The 18,760-nt window shown below is 43.6% G+C and overlaps 1 protein-coding gene across 1 annotated transcript; it reads left to right on the top strand.

Moving 5' to 3' along the window:
• The first annotated feature begins 414 nt into the window (after positions 1 to 414).
• xirp2b (xin actin binding repeat containing 2b) lies at positions 415 to 17,691 on the top strand. Its single transcript, XM_040201391.2, has 9 exons — positions 415 to 562; positions 3,193 to 3,362; positions 3,664 to 3,792; positions 4,334 to 4,423; positions 4,583 to 4,637; positions 4,739 to 4,827; positions 5,468 to 14,852; positions 15,914 to 16,044; positions 16,191 to 17,691. Exons 3-8 carry the CDS (start codon positions 3,667 to 3,669, stop codon positions 16,003 to 16,005), a joined length of 9,837 nt encoding a protein of 3,278 aa, XP_040057325.2. The 5' UTR covers positions 415 to 562; positions 3,193 to 3,362; positions 3,664 to 3,666; the 3' UTR covers positions 16,006 to 16,044; positions 16,191 to 17,691.
• Positions 17,692 to 18,760: the final 1,069 nt, after the last annotated feature.

The following is an 18,760-nucleotide window of genomic DNA, read 5'->3' as shown; positions in this document are numbered from 1 at the left end:
AGCAAATAGCATTACATCACCGAGCCCATTCCAAAGCAACAGCAAAGCACAGTGCCGGCCACCACATTTCACTAGTGTCCGATATCTACAATACACTGTTTAGGGATTAACAGATGTAAAATGTCCCCGTAGTATTTCTATATGTGTAATCTGTCATTTGAGGGCGGTCACAGCTGTTGGAGTACACAGGGCTCTCGAATAAAAGCTTCGATGATGAAACCTGCGTGAGCGGATTTGTTGTACACAAGTTGCCTGCCGTTGAGTCACAGCAAGTATTTCCGTATAGATTTTCTTGGGATGTGACATGGGGGGCATTGGGGGTCTCGCTCTCTAAAAAGAACACACACAGTAGGCCCATCTTTTGGGAGTGGGCGGAGGGTCTAAAATAAAATCAGCTGCCACTGTCTGCTAGTTGGACATAGTACTGGGGCAGGTCTCCTACACTGACTGGGATTTGCTTTTGGCTTGGAGCGACCCTGCAGGTTTGGGGGTGCAGAGGCCTTCAAGTGGGATTTTTACTGGCTGGGCTCACATCTCTACATTGCAATATCCTCCTTACCTGGTAGGTGATGAGATGTCTGGGAGCCGTGTTAGAGCTTATTGGATTTATTATCCGCGTACATGAGGGATTTGGGCTTTTCAAATTATGTTTTAATGTTAATGCTCTTGCATGCGACAACAGTATTACAAATCACCTTTTAGTACCTGCAGAACATGAAAGACTGCCACTGAATTCTTGGCTGTTTTATAAAATCAATTGTTAAGTGTCAAGTGTCCTTGCATTAAGTGCACTTCCATTCAAAATACAGAATACAGAGGCAAATTATAAATGTTTTATCTTATATCAATATTAAATTAGCTTTGGAAAAGATCAGATTTAATTTGCAAAAAGAGTTCTGAGCTGTTTGTGACAAGGCCAGTAGCCTTTAGATGTTAAATTGATGTGCTGCATTGTCACCTGGGAAGCCATTAGATGAGGAATAATGCAGAGTAATTACAACAAAAGTCACAAACACAAAATGATTAAACCTAAAACCCTAAAAGGAAAACTTTGACCCACCATCTTTCCTCAATATTTCACTGAGAAACACTACCCTTCACGTTTAAAATAGGCTAGATTTATTTTTGCAAGTACATGGCGCCTAGTTTACTTCACTTTCTTGTTATTTGAGCTCTCAGCCCAACCTAACATGTCATTAAATAGCCTGAGGCAGATTTCTTTGCCAACACATTTTAGTTTTCTACCACAATAATTTACTCCCTATAAATCCATCTCCTCAAGACCTTCATTTTAATATGCTGCACTGCAGAATTTTATGCTTAAGTTTCACTGCAAGTCAAGCTTTGAAGTACAATATGTAAATTACCTTTTAAGAGCTCTGTATGACAAACATTCTTCCCATTCCTGGCTAAAATAGATGGTAGGGGACTGGTGGGCTACACATCCAAATATGCCTAGATAAAGCAGCTAACAACAGTGCAGTACACTGATATTTGCAGATAACTGTTTTCCATTCAAATTAGAGTGCAGCATTTATGGATAACAATTTCAGGTTTCATTACTCAGCTTATTTAATAATCAAATAGTTCATAGTCCAGCTCTCTGTAAATCAAAAAAACGAGTAAGAATGTATTTGCTGTTTAAAAAAAAAAAATCTGTACTTTATTGAGTTTTCCAATACTTTGAAAAATGGTATTTGGTGATTAAATCTATCCTTTGCTGCCTGAAATAATCAATCAAATATGTTAAATATTATTTGCTGTCCCCTGTTCGAGCTACGCTGACATTATTGCTGATATTGACTTCAGTTTACACACGGCTTCAATTGCTAATACACCACATAGCAGACATTATGACATTATCCTTTAATGTAACAGATCATCAAAACAGGCTGTATTCACATGTCATCCTCATATTTGCAGTAGCATAATTAAATCCACGAAGTGAGTTAAGGTGTGAATACTTGACATTGGCAAATGAAGACAAAGTTATTGTGTCACCAACTGGTTTTCTGATGTGAAGTCAAGAGTTGGAATACATAAACATTACTTATTACGTATCTTTTCATCAGATTGCAATACGCTGTATGTTAATGACAATAGTCCTTTGGTCCTGGAGGACGCAATTCATGAAATGACTTATAATTGTGCCTTAGATGAAAAGTAAGATTACAATCAAGCCCATTCATTGAGAAAATATGAGGACTTCAGGCAAGTCATCTCAAGGGACTATTTGAAGGGGACATCCAATCCCTCGGTACACGGATGGAGAAGAATTATTTGGGACTAAACCGTCATTTGTCTGTGAATGCTTCTGAGATACTTTTGATTTCTCACATGGGCTAAATCCACAAATTTCCACCACAGCTTCCAATTAACGTAGGCTTGGACCCGACTGGCCTTTCATCACCATAAAATAACTGCGAATAGAATTATAGATCCTGTACATCCTTTGATTAACTAAATGTCAGGACACCGGATGTTTCATTGGTTAAGGTTGTAGAGAATTTTAAAAGACTCAACATACATCTCATAATGTACAATAATTAACATATCAGACGTAATTTCCACTGTACAGGACATCAGGCATATATTGCAAAAAAAGAAAGTCGGCCATCTTGCACCGTATCTAAAGCAGCCCAGAAAGCACACTGGCTCTTTTACTGTGCTGTGCTGTTTTTTGCTTTGGTTTTTATGTTAAGCAGCCAGGAGGAATGACTGATACCGACCAATGCCTGTGTTCTTTGATTGCCAATGTTATTTTTGTTGACATTTTACTTTTCAGAGAGATATCACGGAATTTATAGGCATTTATTACATTTCAATTTAAAAGCAACAAATAGCAGGGGCTCCTATCCACACCTGTAGGCCACCGTAGTTCTCCAACATGCTTGGATGTGAAGGGGTTATTTTACTTCTTATTTTACATCTTATTTTATTCTATTTTATTCTTACATTGCACAAATTCACGTCAAAGTCAAATTCCTCTAAAATATATGTGACAATAAATGGCTTCTTATTCTGATTCTGATTCTGATTCTGATTCTGATTCTGATTCCGGGTGAGCTGAGGGATATTTAGTTGTTTGCAACCTCACACAAACCACTAGATGACACTAAAACTGACAGTGTTTCTTTACTAAAACAAGCGACAAGGGTTTAATTGAAAGTTTGCTGTTTATTTTTCCCACAGCCGCTGGCAGCGCAGGTTGAACCGGGGCAGGACTTCCTGAAGGAGGTCGAAACCAGAGGAAACCGGATTCACTCCGTGGGCTCAGAGGTCATCCCACTGAGCAACTGCGAGGCCGTGGACCAGCCAGCTGTCCCCAAGCAAGCCGACGCCGCCGCCCCCAGCGCTGTGGGGTACTTTACTTTGTGCATGAACATGCATTGTTTCTGAAACAGAATACAGAGAAGGCCTGCAGAAAACATGACGTATTGTTAGCCGTACGTTGAGAGAGCTCTCCCAGTTTCTTACCTAAATCCAAATGCATTACAGCATATTTTTGTGTGTATTGTATGTTTTTGTGTGTGAGAGAGAGCAATCCGCGCACAGCATCGTGTTCGGCGGTGGTCTGCACTGCAGAATAGCCTTGTTAAGCACCAGTTTGATATCTGGGCATGTAGAAATGGAGGCAGCTAATGATGTTTTCTGCTTCATTAGGTCATGGAGGAGACGGAGGTTTGTTCCCTGCCTGGGGGACTTGCCAGTGTGAGGAAACAATTTGAGACCCGGGAAACTGCAACATCGCACAATGTAACCCAGTTCCATTTTCACCACAGGACTGTGCAGGTACACATGCAGAACATAGTGGGTTCATTCATGAGGCTGAGAGTCGTTAAAAGTCACCTTTTTCAACCGTGGGACTGCATGAAGAGCTTTGCAAGTAAAATACAATATTACATGGAAAATTAACACTGAGTCTCTTCAAAATCTTACATCGATGCTTGAGTGTGTGGGATTAATTCACAGACATTACTTGACATTTCTAACGGCCTCCAGGAAACCCTTCAGGGTGCTTTAATAACCTTTATGTGAAAGCTCCATTCAGCAGAGAGAAACTTAACAAAGCTGAAAATAATGTTGTTTTTTTATTTTGTAAGTGAACAGCTTGACACATTCTTTGTCATCATCTTCCGTCTGGATTAGTCGTTTCAAACTGCCGTGAGCAATCTCGTTTAGCATCATCTCTACATGGTATTCAGTTGTGTAATACTGAAGTCAATCTGTGGCTGCATGAACAATATGCTGTCGCAGAGATTTATCTGCGTATTTATGTATCATGCACATATTCAACACTATGTGTGACGACCAACTGTCTTCATCTTCAAAGGAAATGTCCAACTCTGAGGTGACAACGTCAAGCAGCAGCAGGCAGGTCGTTCAAGGGAGTCAGCAGCAAAGTTTGAACCAAGAAGCAATGGTATTTCAATTTTGCTTTCACTGTTTCTGCACAGCAGGGATAAAAAACAACAACAACAAACCATTCTATTTCAGTGACGTGTGGTATTCATAAGTCAATTTCTTTTTTTCGTTTGTTATATTAATAAATGTTTTCCATTTCTCATTTTGAATTATTTAGGTGTCTTACAGTGACAGTAACCTTACATCCAGTTTTGACCATCAAAATGAAACAGGTGGGATGTTATTTAGATATTTTCCTTTTCTGCCATCTGCGCTGTCACAGCCTGACTAACTTAAGACCTGCCCATATATTTGTTTCTTTGCTGACTTCTAGAAGAGGAGTTTCCCCGGTTCACTACAAAAGAACTGAGGGCTCACTTTGAAAAAACGATAGAAGAGGCTGCTGCACACAAACCAATTAAAGTAAGTATTTCCATTTTACTTGTGTTAAGAAGTACTAAAGTATGAAAGAAAGAATATTCAATTCTAGGTAAGTATGATAAGAGATCGTAATTATAGTATATCGTTGCAATCCTTAAGTTTAAGTCCTGGTTGATTTGGCGAAACCTGCTATCACTGTTTGCAACAGAAGGTACGGTTAAATACAGTTAAACAGTTAAATACAGTTAAACGGTTAAATAAAGTTAAACAGTTAAATATAGTTAAACAGTTAAATACAGTGAGCAGGTGACACAGGAATAGTGGACTTCAACAATGACATTTTGATTTAGAGGGGTAATAACAGAATATTGATTTGCCAAATTGCTACTGCTTAAAATATCAAATTCATAAATAGTATAAATGGGGTCTGACTTCATGAAAATCCCAAGGATTATAATTTCAATGGATTTATAAATTTGTGGCTAAAAATATAAAAATAATACTAAAAAAGCAATTTATTCAGTCAAATGCATCCAGGTATTCTGCTGTATGACATTATTCATGTTTTATGATCTGAATTCTACAATGTATCCGTCAATGTAACATACATTGACCTGTTATGAGTTAATGTGATGGATCTATAATTATTCACCCGTAAATATTATTTTTGTTCCTTAAAAAGATTGGACGCGATATCAATCGAGCTAAGTGGTGCTCGAATGTGACACAAAACAACACCGTGACTAGCGAGGTGTGTGAAGCGTCCGCAAACGAGACAGCGGAGGACACACTGGCTGAAGAGGTGGATTATGCTGACTTTCCGCCCCCACCACCTGAAGATTCTGGGTATCTTCCTCCCCCTCCTCCAGACTTACTAGAAATGCCATCAGACAGTGAAAATATTCCGGCGTGCCATTACTCCTCTCAGCCACCAGAACCGACAAAGCTCTCCAAATACCCGATAAACAAAGAAGCTTACTGCAAGCAGAGGAGCATGGCCGAGCTGAAACGGCTTTGCAAGCACATTCATCCTGAGGTTCGTAAGAATATAGAGAAGGAGTACTACAGCGAGTACATTGAGGCCGAGAACAACCAGTCGGAGAGCAAGGAGTTCATGCATGAGGGTGATGCCGGCGGTCCCGATGACGTCAACGACGAGGAATACGTGGAATGGGAGGAGATTCTCCCCGGGGAGGTGCAGGCAATGCGATGGAAGTTTGAAAATAAGCCACTGGACACCATTAAGGATGAAGCTCCCGACGACGATGACGACGACGACGACAACAAAATATCCGAGCAGGAAATGATTCTTGGAAAAGATGTGAGACGAACGGCTTGGATGTTTGAGACCAAGCCAATGGACGAGCTGACCTCACACAATATCAACTCAACGGAATACAAAAACAAGTTCAACAAATGTGACAAAGGTGATGTCCGTGCTGCCGCCTGGTTATTTGAAACCCAGACAATGGATACTCTGAATAAAATGCACAAGGAGGAGGATTTAACAAAAGAGATTGTGTTCACAGAGGAGGATGGGAATGCCACTATTTATATGATTGACAATAAGTACATGGAAAGCCTCGGCCATACCGAGACCATTGATGAGAGCCACCTGTTGACACTGAGGTCAGTGTTAGAGGAAATTCATGGGGAGGTGAAAACTGTCACGAGTACCTTTGACACTCAATTTAAATGCATCATCATGGGACAGTCGAGTCAGATGCTGGAGATTAAGTCTGTGCGTAAAATCGAAAGTGAATTGGAGAACTCCATTGCTTCACGTTGGCTTTTCGATACCCAACCCCTGGACACCACAAGAAGAGAATCTACATCTTTGAAACTCGTTTGCAGCCTTTCCATGGAGGACAGCAATAAGGGGGACTGGGGCAGGTGGCTGTTTGAGATAAAGACACTGGATTCTCTCAACGAGTGGGAAAGCTCAAAAACTGAGATGAAAGACGCCGCCGGAGCGGATGTGCGCAAGCACTGCATGGTGTTTGAAACCCAGCCCATGGATTCTCTGAAGGACGACTCCAACGCGAGGGCCCAGTCTATTGAAGAAATTATCGGGGGCAATGTTAGATCTGCCAGGCACTTTTTTGAAAGCAGCCCTCAGGCGGAGAGGAAAGCCGACCCTGAGGTTGGAAAACTTCATAAAGCAACAGTAAATGAAGAAATTAAAGGAGATGTGAGACACCAAAAATGGCGCTTCGAGAGTCAACCTCTAGAGCACATAAGAGAGGAGAAGAAGGAGGTTACTCGCACCGTGAATGTGGAGGACGAATTCACACAGGAGGACGGCACCAGCTGCAGGACAGATGTTCGCAAGAACTGCTGGGTATTCGAGACCAGGCCAATGGACACTTTAAAAGATGATTCAAACACTCAGCTACTGACAAAAGAGGACATTATTGCAGGTAACGTGAGTTCAGCCAGACATTATTTTGAAACAGCTCCAGCTGAGGAGTTGAAGGAGCTTTCAGAGGTGGGCAAGCTGAAAAAAGCAGTCGCACTTAACGAGGAGAAGGGTGATGTCAGACATCAGAAATGGCGATTTGAAAGCCAACCCCTGGAGCAGATCAGACAGGAAAAGAAAGAAGTCCTCCGAACGATTGATCTGGAAGAAATCGACAGAGTTGACGTCTCAAACTACAAGCAGATCTTTGAGAGCACAGATTCAAACTGGAGGGATGAATCTCAAAAGATTCTAATAGAGGGCGCGACCTCCGGATCTGTGAAGGCAAATAAAAACCTGTTTGAGTCCACTTCGCTGTACGCCATGCAGGACAGCTCGGGGCACTTCCACCAGGTGAAGACAGTGCGGCGCGAAGAGGTTGTGAAAGGAGATGTGACGACGTGCAAGTGGATGTTTGAAACGCGACCGATTGACCAGTTCGATGGGAGCATTGATAGATACCAAGTCATCCAGGGCATATCCAAACAAGAAATAGAGTCCGGTGATGTTAAAACCGCTAAGTGGTTGTTTGAAACACAGCCCCTCGACGCCATTAAGTACTTTAGCAATATTGAAGATGAGGAGGTTACGGGGGCAAAAATAAATCTTGACCAGGTGAAGGGTGATGTGAAAACCTGCAAGTGGCTGTTTGAGACAAAACCAATGGACGTCCTCTACGAAAGAGCGGAGTTAAAGGGGGAAAATGAATCTGAAGAGATGCAAAAGGGAGATGTCAAAACCAGCACATGGCTTTTTGAGACACAAGCACTTGACACTATCCGCGATGAGACTATTCTGAAAACATGCACTGTCAATCAAGCGGACATTAAAGGAAAGGATGTGAGGACGGCTTGTTTTCTCTTCGAGACGGAGAAACTGGAGGACCTTTCCCGGGAGGAGACGGGCTCTTTCAAGCGCGTCACCGAGATCGACGTTGCGTCTGGAGACGTATCTGGGAAGAAGTACATTTTTGAAAATCAAACATCAGATATCATGTCTTCTACAACCGAGGAGCTGATGCAAAATCTCAAGAGAGTTCAGAGTGAGGACATACAAAGAGGAAACGTAGTGAACTGCAAATGGCTCTTTGAAAACCAGTCAATGGATACAATACACAATAGCCACGAGGAATACACGAGCAGCCGCACAGTGAATGACGTACAGGGAGGAGATGTAGATAAGGGGCGTTTCATTTTTGAGACCTACTCCTTGGATGAAATCCAGGAGACGGACAAAGAGCTGATGAAAATGCGAAAGATTTCCCGAGATGAGGAGGAAAGAGGCGATGTGAGAAATTACACAATGATGTTTGAAAATCAGCCCCTTTACGCCATTCAGGACAAAGAGGGACTTTACCACGAGGTCACCACTGTCACCAGTGAAGAAGTAACAAGTGGAGATGTGGTGGGAACCCGCTGGAAGTTCGAAACCAAGCCCCTCGACGCCATCAAAGACACGGATGAGGTTTACATCATCAAATCTGTCGCTCAGCAGGATGTGCACAGAGGAGACGTCACCTCTGCTAAGTGGAAGTTTGAGACACAGCCACTCGACAGGATCACTGAAGGAAAGGAAACGCTCGTTAAAACCGTGAACGATATTCAGGGAGGCAACGTCAGGATAAACAAAGATCGCTTCGAGTCTGACAGGGGGTTTCAGGAATCCGTTCGAACGGTCAATGTGAGCGAAATACAAAAAGGGGACGTCAGGTCTGCGAAATGGAGATTTGAAACCCAGTCCATTGACAAGATAAGAAGCATGAGCTCTGAAAATCTGATTGAAACGGTGAAAAAAGAAGAGGTTGAAAGGGGAGATGTTAAACATTCAGTCTGGCTCTTTGAGAAAAATCCCCTTGATCACATTAAAGAGGTAGATGAGGACCAAGGTACAACCAGCACATCACCGGAAGCGATTTTCAAATCGGATGTGAAGACAACCGCGTGGTTATTTGAAACAACACCCTTTGATGACTTCAATGAGACAAAAGTGGAGAAGACAGAAATCGTGGGAAAGAGTGTCAAAGGAACTCTCGCGGAACTTTACAGCCAGCAAATGGTGAAGTCAAAGGGAATACTCATCGAAGCTGATGAAATAGGCGACGTTAGAATGGCCAAATACCAGCTGATGAATAAGGAGGCGCCGGAAATTCAACGAGAGGATGTCATCAGGGGAGATCTGCAGACAATCATGATGAACCTGCTGAACAGGGGAGAGACACACGAGCAGCAGATAGTCATAGATTCAGACGAGATGGGCAATATCAGTTCTACGGTGCACCAGCTATTCAACCAAGAGAGTGACAGCAGTGTTGAAAAGGAGGAAATAGTACGAGGTGACATTCGGGAGGCTATCAACAAACTTTTTGACCAGAGCGGTTCAGCCAAACACGGAATACTCATCCAGGAGGACGAAAAAGGAGACGTGCGGATGACATTGTATTCACTTCTCAATAAGCAAGAGAATGTTAACGTGGACAGAGAGGACATTGTGAGAGGGAACATAAAAAGTGCTCTTCAAAGTCTGTCCAGCTCAGACAAGAATGATCAAGCGATGAAAATAAAGATAGACGAGACGGAAAAGGGAAACGTCAACTTTTACTCCACGTGCATCGAATCTGGGGCCCTCGACTATCTCAAACGGCTCCATGTAGGATCTGATGAAACTCTGCCTGACAGGGTAGAAAAAGAGAAGATCCTCGGAGGCGACATCAAGGGCACCAAACTCATCCTCGGCCGCAGTCAGACGCAAGTCGATCGCACGGTGGAGGACGTTGTACCGGGTGATGTTCAAAACCAGGTCAAAGTTTTCATGTCGGAACCGACACTCTCCTCGGAAAGACTCCAAAAAGAGGAGGTGGTCAAAGGCAATTTGAAAGCGGCTTTAAACCTGTTGTCCGAATCAGCAAATCAAACGGTCGTTGTCGAGAAAGAGGAGGTGGTGAAAGGCAACATACCGAAAGCCCTGCGCAGCCTGGAGAAGGCTCAAAAGAGACACAAGGAGGTAGAGAAGCCGGATATCGTACGGGGAAACATCAAAGGGGCTCTGAGGTCGCTTGAAAAATCATCGACGTCTCGAGTCGAAGCCGCTCTCGAGGATTTAGTTCCCGGAGATGTGAGGGCCACGCTGAAGTCCCTGGAGCTGGCAAAGCAAACGGTGAGGGGGGTCGAAAAGGAGGAGATCGTGAAGGGCGACATTCGCACAACAATGCAAAGTCTGCAGGACGCCTCTAGTGAGAGGAAGACGTGTCAACAGGAAATAGACGTTCAAGGGGACGTCAGAGGGACAATTCAGCTCTTACTGGAGCCTCCGTCTTCACCAAAGATGGAAAGGAGCCCGAGCCTTGAGCGGGATGTTAAGGGTGACGTGAAGATGTCAATTAAGTCGTTGTATGAGACGCAGGATCAGTCGCAGCTAGAGAGAGAAGAGGTGGTAAAGGGTAATGTTAAAGGCACCATTAAATCGCTGCTGGAAACAGCACAGCGTGAATCTCCCAAAGTCAGACATGGATCATACAGAAGAGTTCGAGTTAAGCAGAGCCCTCCGATTAAAAATCTAAATGCAGATGCAAAGAGGAACGTGCAAAAGATAAAAACTGCCGATTCAGAAAAGCACGTAATCTCTAATGACTCTGAAATTGTTCGAACAATCTCAAGTTTGGAGGAGCAGTCGGCTCAGCAATCAACGACTGTGTTGGAGCACAAAACGATTGTCCAAAATCATGGCATCAAAACATTAAAGACGGAGTTTCGTAATCTAAAGTCGAAGGGGAAGGGGATGAAAAAAGTCGATAAAACCAAAGTAAAAACCGACTATTACGTCCTGAAACCACACACGCCAGAGCCCGACCTGCCACTCCCACCACCACCAGTGACAGACGCTGACCTTCCTCCTCCTCCCAGTGTTGATTCTGACATCGATTGCCTTCCCCCTCCACCACCACCGCTAAACAGTGAGCAGGACTTCCTGCCACCTCCACCCTCTCAACAAGAACTGGAGCGCATGCCAACGCAAGCAATTCATCGCTCACCAGCAAAAGCCAAAAAGATGACGGTCAAAAAAGTGAAAGCTCCAGTTTTGTTGCCAGTCCCAAAGCTGGAGCCCAAAGTGGAATTTAGTAAAACAGAGCAGGTGGAGCTCACGTCCAAGAAAATTATAGAAATCAGCCAAAACCAATCAAAAGCAACAACACACACAACAAAAACGGTTTCATGTGAAACCCCACCACTGCCTGAGTCACCAAAACCGCCGAAGAAAGTCTCCCCTGTGAAATTCACCCCTCCGCCCTCTCCTCCGCCCTCCCTGAGAGGGAAAATGACGAAATTTAACACTCCATTGATAAAAGCAGAAGGAAAGTATCGGAAGCTGGTGGAGGACAACGCCCCCCCAACCACTCCAACGGCCACCTACATACATGACTCAGTTACCGCTGCCCTTGAAATGCTCTCCACCATTGAAACAGAGCAGTCAAACGACGTTGCATCAGAAAACACCAAGGAGCGAGTGGACAAGGAGGCATGGAGTGTTCATTCAGACTCCCTGTCGTGTGATTTATCTAAGCGCGTTGTAGTCGCAGGCGCCACCCGCAGCGACGTCAGCGCTAGCCACGAGAAAACCTGCACTGAAACATCAGTTGTGTCTTCTGCCAAACAGCAAATCGTCTCCAATGAGACGTCAGAGGTTATCTCCATCCTGAAGACCTCATCGGTGTCATCCTTTAAACAACGGACGCATGCGACTACACAGAACACTATTTCCCTTTCCTCCAAGCAGTCGGTTCAGTCTGTCGTGGTTGACCAAGTCCACACTTCGACGAGCGATGTCGCAACAACTGAAAGCGCGTTGGCTGACAGGAAGAAGGATTTAAAAAATCAAAAAACAAAGCGCTCAAACAAGCTCTGTGACAAGAACGAAGCTGAAGTGCACTGTGATAAAAGCCATGTAGAGAAGAGCGAAAGCAAATCAGAATCTGAGAAAAAAGAGAAAAATGTGAAAGAGTCCGGATCCCCACAGCGTGACAACAAGAAGAACTCTGATCATCCTCCTTCCAAAGGCCAAGAGAAAGTCTCCGATCAGCAAATACAAACAGAAAAGGCAGCTGCCCATTCCAATGTAAAAACAGGCAAATCAAATCAAAAGGGGAAAAAGAACCATAAGCAAGAAAAGCAAACAGAGATGAAAACGTCCAGTGAGTGCGAGAAACAAAGTGTTGATGTCAAGGTGAACGTGAAGGAAGCTGCTGAGGTGAAGGTGATCAGTGAACATAAAGAAGTAAAGACAGAGATAAAACAGGTGATCAAGAAAGTGACTTCCTCTGCTGCTGCCGCCTCCGCGACCACCGTTACTGCGACCGACAGCCAGCCGCAAACTCCTGCTCCCGCAAAAAAGAAGAAGAAGTCCAAAAAGTCTAAAGGGGCTGCACAGCCAGGTCAAGGTAAGGAGATTTCCACAGAATCAAAGAGAGACGTCATAGATCCCAACAAAGCGACATCTGAAAAGTCACAACAAGCTGAAGAAACAATTTCCAAAATTAAAATTTTTTTAAATGAAGAGCAGATTGAACTCGACAGAGAAGTCAAAGACGAACTGAGTGTTCAGCCACAAAAAGCTCTTCCAAAGCCGGGGAAGGGATCTCAAACTAAGAGGAAAGAAGTGACAGCTGTTCAGCAGAGCGAAGACGATCCGCCAGAAGAAAGTCGGGATGTCCCAATTACAGTGACAGGCAGGTCGGGGCAAAATGACCGGGTAAAGTCCACAGCAGGGAGAACAGAAGCATCGCAGAAGCAGGAGGCCCAAGTGTTAATCCCTCACACCGCAGAGACACAAAGAGTTTCAGAGGAGACTGATTCTAAATCCGCGAAGGCTCTGCTCAAAGCACCTCCAGGTTGGCTGATGAATCCCGAAGGAATGTGCGAACTGGAGGAATCTGTGGTGGAAAGTGGTTCTGAGAAAAGTGAAGAAAGCCTTTCTCGTGTGAGTAAACTATCAGAGGCGAACCTGATGCACCTGGAAACTAATGAAACAACGGAGGAGCATGAATTTGAGCAAATATCGGAAACATTTGTTTGCGGCGGGGCGACGGCGGACACGTCCCAAATCAGTATCGTAAAAATTGAGAACCAAACAAAGGAGACGACCGCCCACAAAAAACGGAATGAGGAGGCGAGTCAGAGCAAGCCGGTGGACCTCCGGGCTCCCTCGCCGTCACTGAGGATGCGTTCGCCGTCGCCGACGTTCATCACCATTGAATCCACGCGAAGGACGGGCTTGACCGACCGAGTGACGCCATCCCCCACCCCGCTGCACAGGCCGCACACACCTCCCACACCGCCGCCGCGCCGCTGCGACACCCCGACGTCGCGGCTCACCAGAATCACGCCCTCTCCGACTTTTGACAGGGCGGAAAATTTGGCCCGGCTCAAAGACGCGACCGCCAAACTCTCGCGCGGAGTGACCCCGCCTCCGCCGCTGCCCCAGCAGGCCTCGGACAGGAGGTCGGAGATCGTGGAATCGCCCGCGTCTTTCCTTCGGCAAATCAAAATTGAGCCCCAGCTTGTGGAGGCCTCAGAGACTCTTGCAACAGAAAGGGAGGCCGATGTTGATTCTGCGCATGTAGAGGAAGATCAAGCTGGTGTTTCAGACCGTTTGAATGCAAGTGGAATACAAAGTATTTCCCACCCGCCATTTTGTCAAAGTGACCCAGATCTTATTGAAGCTTCAGATCTTCCCGAGGCATCATCTGTATCTGTCAGGGAAAAGAAAGAGTTTTTTGAAGAAGCTCAAAAGGCTGAAATCCATAAGACCTATGTGCGAAAAGAGCCCATTGCTATTCCTGAAAGATTAGGCCCAGACACGGACGACTTAGTGGCAGAAAATGAGAGCCAAGAAGATGATGAGCTTCCCAAGGCGGACCTGTATGATCTTGCAAACAAATTTGAATCATCAGAAGAGGAATTATTTATTAGAAAAGAGCTTATGACTCTCACAGCGCGGTTTCACGATGACACTGAAAGCACGGAATTTGACGAAGAGAAGGCAAACATCTTTGAACAAGAAATGCCATCTTTTGACATCCGGGCTATTAAAAATGCTTTTGAACTGGGCGAGCAAAGTTCCTCGCACAGAGAGGAGAAAGGGGATCAGGAGGAGACGGCGTCGTGCCTGATTGAAACAACAGCCGACACTTCAAAGCCAGAAAGTCCGCTAGAAACAAAGAAAGGATCGCGGCGGAGCAGCCCCCTCCCTCCTCAGCAAACTGAAGCAGATGTTGTGCCAGCAGAACCGTCGGCCTTTTCTGGAACCACGTCAATCGCGGAACGATTCTGTGATGTTGATGAGTTTGGTAACAAGGTCACCGGGATGTTGACAGCTGTGTCCGAGCACAGTGTGTCAACCCAACAGGCCCCTTTCTCCTACGCTGATGCAGTTAGAAAAAAAGCTGCATCGTCGAAGCAAGCCGACACATTCGATGACGATGCTACTGAGATGTTGCTGAGTAACTTCCGGAAAACCTGGACAGAGAGCGAGTCCGTTTTCAAGAGTCTCGGCTACACGATTTCGGAGGAGACGACGTCACAGGTTGTGTCACATCAGACGGAGATTGTCTCATCTGGTAAAGGCCTGCACAGCATGAAGCAACATAAATGAATAGCATGGACAATGGATGAAAGGGATTTATTTGAATCAATTCAGTTTGTGGTGTGTTACAAAAGCGGTATTTCCAATCACTGCATTGTGTGAATTGCGACAAACAGAGCTCAAGCCTATAAGCAGCTCCAGCCATGCGAGCAGCTCGGTCAGGCTTAACTTAGCACAGCAGTGCTTTGGGCCAAATTAGCATGCTAACATGCTCCCGATGGCAATGATTACCTGCTAATGTTTAGCAGGTCATTCCCAGGTCAGGGTGTTCGCATGCTCACGCGTACTCATTGGAACTAACCGCAAAGTGCAACAGCGGCTGATGGGGACGTCATGACAACTGCGCAAGAGGCAAATTGTAGTTTCACTCACATGATTATGATTCATCCTCTGGAGAGCATGAATGTTTGAACCCAGCGTCTTGGTAGTCCTTCCAACAGCAGTCCTCTAAACACAGTTTCATTAACACTTGTTTGACAGTTCATCCTTGACAGAAGGTGAAGCAGTTTTCTGGAACTTTAACTGCATCTCTTGGTCCTCGTCGGTTATTAAAGGATGGTATTCACTATGTATTTATTCAGGGGATCTTCCTCCCTTTGTGACAACCTATCATGTGATAGCAACTCAACCAGCTCTATTCACAAAAAGTCTATGACATTCAATTGAAAGCTCTGGAAAAAATCATTGAATTAACTTTTTGTGCAACGCATAACATGAGGATGATAACTGATGATGATGATCAATTTTAAAATAATTGGTCCAATGGTTCCTAATAAGCACAGCAGCGTTTTCTAGAGGCTGTCCATTAGCCGACCATCTTTGCATGGATGTAAGTGGGTCGAAGAGGGAACACAATCAAATGGACTGATGTATTGATTCATAAAGTGGCCTTGTGAATGTTTTATTTAAACAAATACATGTACAGTGCGAGGTACGCTTTTGAATGTATGTATGTATGTCATGAATTGTATTACTCTGTACAAATACGATTAACTACAATAATACAATAATTTGCGTTTAATCTCATTCAAACAGGTTCGAGTTCCAAAGTCGGAGCTCTGCACAGTATGTCGGAGGAGAGCTTATCCGATGGATGCTGTGATAGTGGACAGAAAAAAGTACCATAAATCCTGTTTCTGCTGTGAGCACTGTGGAAATAAATTAAGGTGAATATTGCATTAATTCAAATTGACACATTTGAACATTGTTAATTAGTAAATGCCTCTGTGTTTTATTGACAGTATAATTAAGTATTGTCATTATTATAATTAATTAACTATTCTAAATGCAAAAAAAATCCTTTCTCTTGTAGCTTAGGGAATTGCGTCTCTCTCCATGGACACTTCTACTGCCTGCACCATTACAAACAACTACTCAAATCTAAAGGGAGCTTCGACAATGGACTTGGGCAGAATCCCCCCGCAGGAAGTAGTGGACCCATCCCCTCAGAGGAGAAACCGGAATGGAGAGATTCCGTGAGCAGCCTGAATTCAGTAGACAAAACACACAGCGTTGAAAATAATGTGACAAAAATGTGCGATGAAAGCAAACCGCACGGCAGCAAAATATCTGTAGTTTGGCCCCCACAGGCCGACCACCTGAAGAAAGCCTTTAAAATAGAAGACGACATTCAGCTAACCAAACCACAGTGGCCCCCTCTTGACAACACTCCCAGATCACCCAATCAACAACACAGAAAGGCTGTTCCGAAAAGTATCCTTTGAAATAAAATCACCAGCCGTCAACTAGACATTTTAGTCAAATAAACCCAAAGAGGATTCTCAAAAGAATGAACGGCTCAGTAAGAAGCTACGAATACGTTGTACTGTTCGGTTCCATTAAGGACGTGTTTGGTTGAAGGTCGCGCAGTAAAGGGATTTAAAAGGAAAAAGAAAAGTGAGATTATGAAAGGAAAGCGTACGTACTTGGAAATGTGGCATGAATGTAAAAAAGAAGATTGTAATTGAAATAGTAAGTAGCGGAGAGACGGAAGTGGAGAAAGTGCTGAAGTTGGACGTAGGCATGAAGTGTACTTTGAAACGATTATTTATGTCATTTTTTTATTTTTCATTACTTTGCAGCAATCACACTAATGTTACATTTAGCATTTGAAAATACAATATGTAATTTGAATATTATAACAATGATATTTGGCGTCTGGTTAAAGACCTTAAACACATGGCTATTAATGGCAACGCAACAAATTTAAGATCTTGGTCAAATAAAATGTGTATTTATCAGTTCGGTTCAATCTACATTTCTAGGTGAAATTAATTCAAAGTTTTATTCACTTTTAAATAAACTGTATTTCCACAGCTTTTGAAAGGAGCGCGGTGAAGAATTAATATATTTCCAAGTTGAGCCTATTTTTTCATCCCCATTTGTTTGACTTCAAAATAATGATTTTATTGTAAAATTCATACAATTCTTTTGCTATTGTTTGCCGGTTAATGGAAATGATTTCAGTCGGTTGACTGGCTGTATTATTGTGTCAGGTGTCTTATCTTTCAACATATCAACATTTTGCATTTGCCGGTTTTCTGCACCTGGTGTGCGGACTATTAAAAGCATCTTGGGATTATTTTATTTATAATATCGAAAGTATATAATGTTGACAAGTGAATTGGTGATAATCATGTTTGTTTTGGAAATTTGTATCCTATTTTGAACAACCAATATTTTGCAATGAAGCATTGTATTTTTTAGATTAGTCATATCTTTCTTTGTACAAGAAAATTCCTGATTCTATCGTGCTGTCAGGCTGGTTCACTTACTTAATTGCTGATCTAAGGGCAATAAAATATTGAATTTAATGGTTCCATTTGCCTCTTTGAAAGTCTGTTACTCTGTCATCACAGATACCGTCACAGTGAACAGGTGTGTGTACCTGGTTAAAGCGAGAAGACCGGAGCAGGTCATCAGATTCCTTTCACGCATTTAGTATAATCTTCTGAAGAAGCTGTCCCCACCCTGGAGGGCAATTTCGAGCTCCAACTGCAGGTGTGCTCATACACCAGACTAGAAAAACCATTTCCTAGGAATCTTTGACATTTCACATTTTAAAAAGGCAGATGAGGCAGAGCTCAAACACTTGCGATACAGCGGCAGAGGATGTGTTCTTATTGCATTTTACTGCCAGTTCTAAAAAAAAGAAAAAGCTCATGGCCAAATGTGGTTGCTAATCCTCTTACAGCTCCTCAATGTGTCTGAGTTTAGCATACAGTTGGCTCACTCGAACCACCTACAGCTGCAAGAGTATTGATACATCGTTTTTAATCTTTAGTGTTAAACCACCAAATGTGAAAAGGTATATGAAACAGGGTTGATGGTCATCCTTATTGGCCTAAAAAAAATCATCTTTTTCAGACCATTGATCCTCTTTAATATACCTTTTCACATTTGACGTTGTAAAGATCAAAAACATTTTGACATGCAAATATAATTGTGCTTCCTGACTATTGCGCACATGGTGCCAAGGTATCCTTTTTAATTGTGACGATATTATTTTTTGATATCGTTATTTTTGATACCTTTGCACACATTCTCTAATTGCTATTTTTGGCTGCCTTAAAAGGAAACTACTTATCTCTGTAAATCCCTTTACATACGCTGTGATAAATACATGATGATTCCTGCCTGGGCCCATGGGTGTGTGCATGACGTCCCAGCCGGACAAGCGCGGGGGCTGAACGTGAGAAGCACTTTGCGGGAGTTGACGGTTGAATTCTCGCACAGCGTCAATCTACCTTGCTGCTTTTCCGCCTTGCGCGCGCGCGGTCCTCACTTCTTCCCCGTGAGCGGATTGGTAGGGGATCCATCCGGATTACGCTCTCATTGGTCGACAGGCGACACGTCAGCCCGGTTGCACTAACCATCCCCCCT

The sequence above is a fragment of the Gasterosteus aculeatus genome, chromosome 16 (assembly GCF_964276395.1).
Source record: "Gasterosteus aculeatus chromosome 16, fGasAcu3.hap1.1, whole genome shotgun sequence".
Classification (NCBI taxonomy): Eukaryota; Metazoa; Chordata; class Actinopteri; order Perciformes; family Gasterosteidae; genus Gasterosteus; species Gasterosteus aculeatus.
Note: the sequence above shows the minus strand (reverse complement) of the source record. Positions and strands in the feature narration are given on the sequence as shown.